The sequence below is a fragment of the Zootoca vivipara genome, chromosome 13 (genome assembly GCF_963506605.1).
Source record: "Zootoca vivipara chromosome 13, rZooViv1.1, whole genome shotgun sequence".
NCBI lineage: Eukaryota > Metazoa > Chordata > Lepidosauria > Squamata > Lacertidae > Zootoca > Zootoca vivipara.
Window position 1 is genome coordinate 38,277,503 of NC_083288.1, and position 11,658 is coordinate 38,289,160.

General features: G+C 47.7%; 1 protein-coding gene across 1 annotated transcript; it reads right to left on the minus strand.

Annotated features, from left to right (window-relative positions):
* Positions 1 to 1,169: 1,169 nt before the first annotated feature.
* Positions 1,170 to 5,665, minus strand: ZG16 (zymogen granule protein 16). Its single transcript, XM_035135519.2, has 4 exons — positions 5,593 to 5,665; positions 3,857 to 3,912; positions 3,594 to 3,726; positions 1,170 to 1,771 (listed from the first exon to the last, which is right to left on the minus strand). The coding sequence occupies exons 2-4, from the start codon at positions 3,909 to 3,911 to the stop codon at positions 1,450 to 1,452; spliced, it is 510 nt and encodes a 169-aa protein (XP_034991410.1). The 5' UTR covers position 3,912; positions 5,593 to 5,665; the 3' UTR covers positions 1,170 to 1,449.
* Positions 5,666 to 11,658: the final 5,993 nt, after the last annotated feature.

Genomic DNA, 11,658 nt, shown 5'->3' on the forward strand with positions numbered 1-11,658 from the left:
TTTTGGGTAGTTCTCATGGAACATTCCGAAATTGCCTTCTCGCCGGCAGCGGTACAATCCATTCTACAACCTCAGGATTTAACCAACACATTATCCCAGAAATCCCCAAACCCGGCCCTCCAGATGTTTTGGGACTACAACTCCCATCATCCCTAGCTAACAGGACCAGTGGTCAGGCATGATGGGAATTGTAGTCCAAAAACATCTGGATGGCCGAGTTTGGGGATGCCTGCATTATCCTATGTAAGCAGGCCAGGCTGCAGATGACATTTGTGGCCTGTACAAATTTGCTCTTTCCTGACAAATCTCCCTTCCCCCTGCCGTCACATATTCACTTCCCTATATTTTTACCAGTTATGTCGTCATCACCACCACCACCACCACCACCACCACCATTTATACAGCATCAGAGTGTTCAAAGCACCTCTCAGTAACCCATACAACAACCCTCTAAAGTCAACCAGTAAATGATTCTGCTCATTTAGGGTTGTTACAAGAATTACCAGGGTTATGTGTGTGATGTGCTTTGAATATTCTGGTGCTAGATCAATATTAATGATGGTTATTCTAATAATAATAATAATAATAATAATAATAATAATAATAATAATAATAATAACAACCATCATTTTATGGAAGTGAATATTAATAATAATTGTTATGATGACGTTACAGGTAGGTAGCCGTGCTGGTCTGACGTAGTCGAAACAAAATAAAAAAAATTCCTTCCAGCAGCACCTTAAAGACCAACTAAGTATGCTTTGATGGCATCCATCTGTCTTGAGAGATAATGGAGTGCACCTCCGGGGGGGAGGGTGTTAGCAGCACTAAAGTGACTCCCCTCTGGGGTGCAATGCTGGGCAGTGTGTATGGAGGTCCTGGGCTGCTCAGACAACAAGACCCCCCCCCCAATTACGCTTGGTCTCGCTGGTGTGGTCCAAAGGAAAGCAGAGCAATACATTTGGCACCAGCTTGGCTGCAGGAGTTGCCAGAAGGAGGCATACAAGATGTCACCCAACTGCCTTAGGGACTCCACTCTGGATTTGTGTAGGGTTTGCTCCAAAACAGAACCTCAGACCTCCGTCTAAGACAAGTCACAGTGATGATGTCACACTGCCGTGATGATGTCACATTCAAGACCGACAACAAATAAAGAGATCCACAATCCCTTGTTTCAAATTTGCTGTTTTATTGCTTGATGCCGATCGACAGCAGTGCTGCGCTAGCTGTTTGACAGGAGAGGAAGCTCCGAAAACATGGGGCAGGGTTGAGGTTCAACAGAGTTAACAAAAGAGGTGACAGAAAATGTGCTAGAAAATTATTTGCCTCACGAACAATCAGTCGATAAGGGGAAAGAAAATCCCCAAGGTTTGGGTGGAAAGACATGGGCCCTGAGCTGCCCCTGCTCCCTGCCCCATTGATCAGCTGGTCTCTCCCTGCTGTGCTCCCTCACTTTCCACAGGAGGGACAGTCACTGGGGTAGAAGTCCCAGTGGAAACCGATGGCGTCAATGACTGAACCAGAGCTGCCGCTGAAGTAACGCAGGACGGTGTTTGGGTAGAGAGGAGCTGCGTTGAAGCTGGTGCCTGTGTCCTTCCCAAAAGGGAAGTAGCGCCCCTTGTCGGTGACAAACACAAGTTTGCGGACGTAGCTTTTGTATTTCCCGGAGACTTGGATGATGGACTCGCCAGGGTGCAGGAAGATTTCCTCCAGGTCACCAGAAGAACCCCCCACGTAGTTGCTCCACTCCTTGCCATAACGGACCTGGAGACTGGAATAAGGTAAAAGACAGGCTTCTTAGGCCATCTTCTATCTTCCCCGATAGGCCAACATCCCAGTGCAGAGTTAGCTGCGCTTAAGCCCCTTAAAACAAAAGCTCTCAATGGTGCCTAAGTCTGCTCTTGATTCCTGTACACCCCTTTCCGTCCCAAAGGAACTAGAAGTTCTCTTCAGCCTTTCCATGTTATCATTTCGTTTGGCACAATAAATTCACATTTGCCTTGCGCAATTCACATAATATCTCTGCCGATTGCAAGGACACCCCCTATTCCCTCCCCCCAATATTCCTAATTTGTTGCTGAGAAATGTGGCCCTTGACCCAGGAAACACTTCTATTGCTGTTGTACCATATGCTGTTGGGCTGCCATGGTCGGCAAACGGTTATAAGTTGCAATGAACGATACAACTCCTCCTCTCCAACTATCAAGCTCTCCAAAACAGAACATGTTCTCCAGCTAGTTTTATGCAACGAGGCATCAAACATGTGACAGAAATAGAAGAATTTAGGTTTGAAAGCTCTTTGGGGCAGCAGGGTCCTGCATTTGAAGACGCAGTAGAAAACAAACGAGGGATAGCAAGTTTGAGTAGCCAATTTCAAACAAGAGCAACCACAGCATTAGAATCTGGTTCAGAGCTGTGCACTGGGCTCTTGGACCTCAAGTGTTCAATATAAGGAAAGCGGGTTCTCCATTTTCATTTCGCCATGGAGCCTTTGATTGCTCTGAAATGGTTTTGCTGCTGGGATCAAATTCACAAACAAGCATATTCAGACATGCGGCTTAAGTCACTTTCACAATTGAGGGTTAAGGTATGCACACATTAGAATGGCTAGAAACACAGAAAGACTGTTTCACCCTACACACAAACATATCTTCAGTGCTCTCTCCTATGAAAGGAACAGAGGGCGCTTCCAGACTGCTGCTGTTTTCAGTGGCATACTGGAAAACTGTTTTATTTTTCAATTTCTTATTAGGCTTCTATCCTGCCCTTCCTCTCAAAAGATGCCACAGAACCATAGCATTGTAGAGTTGGAAGTGACCCCAAGGGTTATCTAGTCCAACCCCCCACAACGCCCAGGAGCTCTTGCGCACCAAACCTGCTCTACCCTCCCCCCAAAAATCCTGGACTATTTGCAGTAATGTAAAGAGATGGGGGAATGTACTGGAAAATATACGATAAGAATTGCTTGATTTTCTAATCTCCCTGCAAACCAATCAGAATGAATGCTCAGTAAACAGCTGATGTCATCTAAATGTAAAGGTAAAGGGACCCCTGACCGTTGTGTCCAGCCGTGGATGACTCTGGGGTTGCGGTGCTCCTCATCTCACTTTACTGGCCAAGGGAGCAGGCGTTTTGTCTGCAGACAGCTTCCGGGTCATGTGGCCAGCTTCTGGTGAAACCAGAGCAGCACACAGAAACGCTGTTTACCTTCCCGCCGGAGCAGTACCTATTTATCTACTTGCACTTTGTGCTTTTGAACTGCTAGGTTGGCAGGAGCTGGGACCGAACAACGGGAGCTCACCCCGTTGCGGGGATTTGAACCGCCGACCTTCTGATCGGCAAGCCCTAGGCTCTGTGGTTTAGATCACAGTGCCACCCTCTAACCTCCTACAAATTTTATTGAGGGCAAATGCTCGATACACAGGATGTGTGGAAGTGAAAGGACTTTCCAAAGACTGCCCTAAACCTCCCCGCAAGGAAAGGGTTCACCTTATTTTAAGGTCAATCCCTCCACCAATCGCTTTTTCTCCAAACCCTACAAACTGCCAAGCCACGGCCTGTTCCCAGATCCTCACCAGCCTCGAAACACTTACCCCACAATGTACCACCGGTTCACCCGTATCCTAATGGCAGTTATGGGCCCATCCAGCTGGTTCCCAGAGTGGGAGAAGCGTTTCCCGCCACCTCCGCCGTACTCGCCAGAATAGGAAGAAGAACGTAGCTGAGCTGGAATAAGACCCAAAGCAACACAGAGCGGATGAACTTCAGCACAGCAGCCTAGTCCTGCCCTTTGACAGCACCACAGCCTGGGGGACAGTGACAACTCCCCTCCCCTCCGGCCCCCGTTGGGATTTACCTGTGCTGGTGGTGATGCCGCAACAGAGTAAAGCAAGGACAGTGAACCAAAACATCCTAGAAAAGAGAGGGTTGTGGTTTTTTTTTAACAAAATAATTGCATTGATTTCAGTACTTTTACATGTTTCTTCTATCCACTCTGCCCTCCTACCTCCATTTCAAAGTGTCATACATATCCTGGTCCTGGTCCTCTAATTCTATCCTTCACAACAGCCCTGTGAGGTAGGGGGTGGGGGTGGGAGTAGGTGAATTGGCCCAAGTCACCACTGAATTTAGGGATTTGAAGACAGGCCTCTCTAACCAATGCCTACCCACTCACTTTGGATATAGGAAGCCTCCTTAGTGCATTGGTCCATCTAGCTCAGAGCTTCTCAAAAAAGGACTTGGGTCTCCAGCTGTTTTTGGACTACAGTTCCCATCTTCCCTGTCCTGCTAGCTAGGGATGATGGGAGTTGTAGTCCAAAAACAGCTAGAGACCCAAGTTTCGGAAAACTCTGATCTAGCTCATTACTGTCTATGGTGTCTGAACTGGCAGCAGCTTCCCAGAGTTTCAGGCAGAAGCCATTCCTACCCCTACCTGGAGATGTCAGTAATCGAACCCGCTACCTTCTCTGTGCAAAGCAGATGCTCTGAGTTGTGATCCTCCTTCCAGTTATGAAATAGCAGGTGTCCCAAAGACACCTGAGACACACCCACCAGAGCACTGCTTCATTACACTGAAAACCTGATACCCGAGCCGGCTTTACATCTATTTCTTTTTTTAAAGGAGCTCCTTTGGATCAGGACGGCCGACTCCACGAAGGCTCTCTGCTACATGGACTTTGACATGATTTGTGCAAAGTTGAGCTTCCATTGGAAATCAAACTAAAGCATAATTTGAACCAAATTCACCTAGCATAGCCCTGTTCTCAGCCCTGTAAAAACGTAAAGAGGGAGTGCTTTTGAGCATGTGCAGAGTGACTTGCATTCGCCCTTGAATAACAGCAACAAGCTTGCAATGAGTGGTAACAGCTTCTGCCTAAGAACCATGTTAACACCGCTCAGTCCAGTCTGTGCATATGTTGACGTGGTTATGCCAGTGGTCTGCTCTCTGCTCTCTTTATTAATACCTCTTAATTTGCACTTTAAACCCATTTTTCTGGAGCGCGGCCTCTGGAAAGTTGTCCCGGCTCAAATCCCAGGCTGGCAACCTTATTTCTGTGAACTAATGGAGAGCCAGATGTTGGGAGACTCCAGCTCCCATTCTCTCTCACCACTTGTCATGCTAGATGGAGTTCTCAAGAGTTTGGAATCAAGCAACATCTGGAGGGCCACATACCGAACAGCTAGCCAGCCAGCTTAATCACAGAATCATAAGAGTTGGAATCGTTCTAGTGTCTAGTCCAACCCCCTGCAATGCAGAAATATGAAGCTGTCCCTTATGGGGATCGAACTTGCAACCTTGGTATTATCAGCACCATACTCTAACCAAGTAAGATATCCAGCAGGACTTGGAAGGAACCCAGGAGGTCCAAACCCCTTAAAGCAAACAGTCAACCCTAGGCAGCCTTGAAGAGAGACCTCCAAGTCTCTATAGAAAGACCTTGATCTCATAGACCTCTTCAGAGCCTCCTTAAAAAAACCCACACAAAAGATCTGTTGTGAGGCTAAAATGTGAAGGAGGAGAGGCAGAAAATGGGCATACAAATGCAATAAAGAATTATTTGCATGAAGGGTTGCTCTCAGCCCCCGACTTACCTTGCAGCCTGCGCAGTCCTTGGGTGGTCTGGGTGCCTGAGCTCTGCAGAACAGGCCAAAGGGGAGCTTCATGTTTTATACTGTCCGTGAAGTACAATATGGCGCCACCTTATCTTGGGAACCTGCCTGCTGGGCAAACACCATCCATCTATTATAAAACACTTAAATTGGCATTTTCCTGGGAGGGACCCAAACAAACAGGCCCTCCCTTTAATGGCTCACGGCAGCCATCTGCTGCACTGGGGCCTACCTTGGGATGTGGGGAATCCTGGAGCCCCAAAGATGGAAGGGAAACTGCATTGTCCAACCCTGATGCATCCTGGCCACCTTTGGAAAATGCAGGAAATGCTGATCTTCCACCAAACCTTAGAATCATAGAGTTGGAAAAGACCACAAGGGCCATCCAGTCCAACCCCCTGCCAAGCAGGAAACACCATCAAAGCATTACTGACAGATGGCTGCCAAGCCTCCGCTTAAAGACCTCCAAAGAAGGAGACTCACCACACTCCTTGGCAGCAAATTCCACTGTCAAACAGCTCTTACTGTCAGGAAGTTCTTCCTAATGTTTAGGTGGAATCTTCTTTCTTGTACCTTGAATCCATTGCTCCGTGTCCACTTCTCTGGAGCAGCAGAAAACAACCTTTCACCCTCTTCTATATGACATCCTTTTATATATTTGAACATGGCTATCCTATCACCCCGTAACCTTCTCTTCTCCAGGCTAAACATACCCAGCTCCCTAAGCCGTTCCTCATAAGGCATTGTTTCCAGGCCTTTGACCATTTTGGTTGCCCTCCTCTGGACACGTTCCAGCTTGTCAGTATCCTCCTTGAACTGTGGTGCCCAGAACTGGACACAGTACTCCAGGTGAGGTCTGACCAGAGCAGAATACAGTGGTACTATTACTTCCCTTGATCTAGATCAGGCATCCCCAAACTGCAGCCCTCCAGATGTTTTGGCCTACAACTCCCATGATCGCTAGCTAACAGGACCAGTGGCCAGGGGTGATGGGAATTGTAGTCCAAAACATCTGGAGAGCCGAAGTTTGGGAATGCCTGATCTAGATGCTATACTCCTATTGATGCAGCCCAGAATTGCATTGGCTTTTTTAGCTGCTGCATCACACTGTTGACTCATGTCAAGTTTGTGCTCTACCAAGACTCCTAGATCCTTTTCACATGTACTGCTCTCAAGCCAGGTGTCACCCATCCTGTATTCGTGCCTTTCATATTTTTTTGCCCAAGTGTAGTACTTTACATTTCTCCCTGTTAAAATTGTTTGCTTTGGCCCAGTTGTCTAATCTGTTAAGGTCATTTTGAAGTGTGATCCTGTCCTCTGGGGTATTAGCCACCCCTCCCAATTTGGTGCCATCTGCAAACTTGATCAGGATGCCCTGGGTCACTGGTGGACAGTGGGCTTTCAAAGTTCAGCAGCACCCTGTGTGACACCAAAATTTGGCACCCTCTGGCCTCTTGCCTTCCCTTCTAAGTCATTGTGGCATGGATGATAGCCTCTCTTGTTGCTTGGATAATGTTCAGGGCAGAAATATCTGCAAACATCTGCAAACTTGCTCAGGATGCCCTCAAGCCCTCCATCCAAGTCATTGATAAAGATGTTGAATAAGACTGGGTCCAAGACAGAACCTGGTGGCACCCCACTAGTCACTTCTCTCCAGGATGAAGAGGAGCCATTGATGAGCACCCTTTGGGTTCGGTCAGCCAGCCAGCCAGTTACAAATCCACTGAATGGAAGCATTGTCTAGCCCGCATTTTACCAACTTCTTTACAAGAATATCATGGGGCACCTTGTCACATCTTCACATTGCTGCAGCTGTGTGACCAACGAAGATCTTCAGCGCTTAAATGAAGAATATTTAAACAGCACAATCATCAGTTTTTATCTGAAACTAGCTGAACCAGCCACGCGTTGCTGTGGATTTTTTGAGGGGATTATTGATGTCATTTGTATTTTGAATGGTAACAGTTGCATGACTTGTTTTTGGTTAGTGTTTTAATGTAATATGCTTTTCTGCATGTTTCAAATTTGTGCTTGTATTTATGGCTTTTATTTTTTTGGTCGTGCTGCGGCCTCCGATTCGGGCGCTCAACCTCTCCCCCCCGGGTCTAGTGGGGGCCTGGCGGCTTGGCAGGGGCCTACATAAAACAAAGGCCGTGCTGCAGCCTGCGATCCGGGCGCTCCCCCTCTCCCCCTCGGGCCTAGTGGGGGCCTGGCGGCCTGGCAGGGGCCTACATAAAACAAAGGCCGTGCTGCGGCCTGCAATCCGGGTGCTTGCCCTCTCCCCCCCCCCCCCGGGCCTAGTGGGTGCCTGGCGGCCTGGCAGGGACCTAGGGGCCTACATAAAACAAATGCCGTGCTGCGCCCTGCGATCCGGGCCCTCACCCTCTTCCCCCCCCCCGGGCCTAGTGGGGGCCTAGCAGCCTGGCAGGGGCCTAGGGGTCTGGTAATGGCTGCCTCGGTGGTTTCAGTTGCTTGGTTGATGGTGTCATTATTTGGCGCCGACCGTCAGAGCTTTTGCTGGTGACAGCGTGCAATCTGCCTTTCTATTGGATGCTGCTGGTGTCTTCAGAGCTTTTGCTGGTGACGTGTAATTTGGGCGCCACTTTTGTGTGTGTTTATTCACTATTTTAGGTGCGAAAGCTGTGCTTTTTTGGAATTTTTTTAATGCCAGATCCCTCACTGATGGGCATGGAACGTTGTGGCCAAATTTGTTACATTACAGTTCAGCGGTTACGGAGAAAGGCTGTGACCTCTGCGCACGCAATGCCTACATTTATATATATATAGATTATCTGGTGCTTGAAAAACTGAAAAAGGAAGGTGCTGATAGAACTCATGTGTTCAGTTCCTTCTTTTACACATGCCTTAAACCAGAAGGGAGGAGAAATGGGACAGGCAGGTAAAAAGATGGACAGGTTGTGTTGACATCTTTCAAGATGATTTAATTTTTGTTCCTATTAATAAAGGAGCACATTGGTTCTTGGCTGCCATCTGTTTCCCAGTCTTAAGAGAACCCAATATATGAAACCAATCCATACTATCAGGAAGTCAGATCTTCCTCTTCATACATATCAAGAAATTATACGCAAACAGCCTTGCATTCTGCTCATGGTTTCATTGAGAGGCTGTTCCTAATCAAATGTGGGAAGTCAAAAAAATGCACTAAAAGAAGTTTCTCCAACGATGTTATGGAAGGTACAAACCTGAAAGGGCCACAACAGAACGACTTCAGTTATTGTGGAATTTCCACCTGATTTCCAAGTCTGGATACTAGTCTGGCTCAGCCCAGGGATTTAGCCTAGACTTGGAGCTGAAACACCCATGGGGGGGGGGAGTGATTTGTCTGGACGAGATTCTCTGGGTTGCACCCTGACAGGAACGACTCTCTCATTCTCCCTCTCCGCCATTTTGGCTCTCCCGGAATAGACCTGTAAAACAGCAAACGCGGAGTTACCACTATTTCCAATAGTGTATCTGAAGAAGTGTGCATGCACACGAAAGCTCATACCTATGACAAACTTAGTTGGTCTCTAAGGTGCTACTGGAAGGATTTTTTGAATTTTGTTTTCACTATTTCCAAATCTCTTCTAACCAGAGCCCAGCAAGGAAAGACCTCCTATGGGGAGAGAAAGGTCTGCTTTGTCTCAGCTTCTGCCTGTGAATCTGGGCGCACCTGTTAAATGTTCAGAAAAGTCAGAGGCCCAAGGCAGTATAAGTTCATCAACTACATTTATTAAATATTTGTCAGTGACAACAGTTCACTCATAGACAAACAAGACAGAACTCACAGAACGTAAACGTACACACTAAAACCCCAGCAAGAAACTGCCAGTTGACAGTTGGCAGTTGAATGTTCGTCTGCCAACTCTTATACGATCGGTTGGAACGCGTGCCTGGCAACCAAAGATGTCTTAAACCCAATACAGCTGGGATGCTGCAAGGCCTGACTCTGCCTCTTCCTCCATGTAGTTCCCTTCAGGGAGCAGCACACCATTCTCTGAGGATGACTCCTCTACTAGGGACATGGCATGAGCAAAGATGAGGATGGGGACAACTCAAGAACCAGTTGGCTCCACCTGCCATTGGCCCTGGGCCCTGCCTGTCACTGGCTCTGGGTCCGCCTGCTGTTGGGTGGTGTAGCCTGGTGTAGTGGTTAGAATGAGAGACCGGGACCCGAGTTCAAATCCCTGCTCAGGCACGAAACTCACCAAATGAACCTGGGTCAGTCACCACCTCACAGTATTGTTGTGAGGAAGATTAAAGAGATGTGTGTTGGAAAGACAGGATCGTTGTGAGCCTAGAAGGGGAGGTTGGAGAGCTCCTGGGAGGAAGCCTGAGGTAAATCGCTAAAAAGCATGTGGGATTTATTTTTTACTTTTTTAGAAAATAAAAGAGAGGTGGTTAGGTGAGAAAGCCTTGGCATGCTTGCATGCCGTGCCATTTCAAAACACCACCCTATTACTGACCAAAGGAGAAAATGAAAACCCACAAAGATTTGTGCTCCGTTTTCTTTCTCCTCCTGTTCACATCCTTGCTCAGCCTCAAAGCTCTTAACAGGACGTTTGGCCATCTCCACTGCTCCTCGGCCTCTGGGTTTAAGACGGGTCTAGTACAGGCTTCATAGCTGCCAAGTTATCCCTTTTTTACAGGGATTTTCCCTTATGCTGAATAGGCTTTCTCGCGAGAAAAGCGAAAACTTGGCAGCTATGGCAGGCTTCCTCAACCTCGGCCCTCCGGATGTTTTTTTTTTTGCCTACAACTCCCATGATCCCTAGCTAGCAGGACCAGTGATCAGGGATGCTGGGAATTGTTAGTCTCAGAACATCTGGAGGGCCAAGGTTGAGGAAGCCTGGCCTAGTGGCTTCATCAGAAAGCAGCAAAATGATGGAGAAGGAAGGCAGAGGCAGCTGCGTGCCTGACAGCAATGAGGAACAAAGGACATGCTCTGTTCTGGGGCCGTGCCCTGATAATGCCTGCTGAGAAAATTGCCAGAGACATCTGGAAAGTAGCAATTCAGGCAGACCTCGCCCAAGATGAGGCTGGGTGCCAGGCCTGGCCCATCCCAGGCATATGCTGTTCTGAGAAAACATGGGATTGTCCAGAGGGCATTACGAGGACAAGGGCCATCCAATGCCACCCCACCCTGTCCCCATGTCACAGCAATATGTGATCATCTGTGTGAGTGTGCGTGGGAGGAAAGGAGGAGATCCAGTTTGTGGCAAACACAACCTTTGCTGCTGTTTTGGCAAGGAGGAGGAAGTGGCTTGTCCGATTCTGGCTCCCTGCCACAAACATGCAACACGCTTTAGCTGAATTCAGCACAGGTTTGATGCATGCACCCATTGCCGGCTTTAAGGCGTACATATTCAGTGCTTTATTAGTATTTATTATTGTTGTTTATTAAATTTGTATACTGCCCTACACCCGTAGATCTCAGGGCAGTTCGCAACACAAAATCACAATAGTAAAAACACAAGATACGTAATAACAATATGGATGTCTGCTATCTGAAGAGGTGTGTGTGTGTGTGGGGAATGTGTACAAAATCAAGGAACCCTGTGCCCCTTGCAGTCTCCTAGTTTTGGATACACTGCGGTCCCTTTCCACTCTCCACCTATCCTAGGCCTTACTCCTCACGCCACGCCTCTTCTTAGATATCAGGGCCACCTGAGGCATAGCCCAATTAGTAGAGCAGGAGATCCTTCATCTCAGGGTCATGAGTTCAAGTCCCACTTCAGGTGAAAGGTTCCTGCGTTGCAGATGGTCGGACTAGATGATCCCACCCAGATCATCCAGTTTGGAGGGTCTCAGAACCCTACTCATAACTCTCGTTGAAAGCGGAGTGCTTTAACATATGAAAACTCTAGTTATCCAATTCACGTCCCTCTACCGGTATCAGAGATTAAACATTCCAGGCAATATCTCCAAGCGGGTGTTTTTTCCCCTCTGCGAATTTCAGACCGAATTAAATGAAAAGGAACAATTTGTCAAAACAGATTTTGGGAGCCCAGTTGGTTACATATGCAGCACGGTGCTGATACGGCCAAG

Excerpts from the sequence above, each read along its gene's own strand:
- ZG16 (XM_035135519.2), bottom strand. The coding sequence starts at position 3,911 with ATGTTTTGGTTCACTGTCCTTGCTTTACTCTGTTGCGGCATCACCACC. Across the intron at positions 3,727-3,856 it reads CGGCATCACCACCAGCACAG|CTCAGCTACGTTCTTCTTCC; the intron begins GTAAATCCCAAC and ends GTCTTATTCCAG. Across the intron at positions 1,772-3,593 it reads AACCGGTGGTACATTGTGGG|TCTCCAGGTCCGTTATGGCA; the intron begins GTAAGTGTTTCG and ends ACCTTATTCCAG.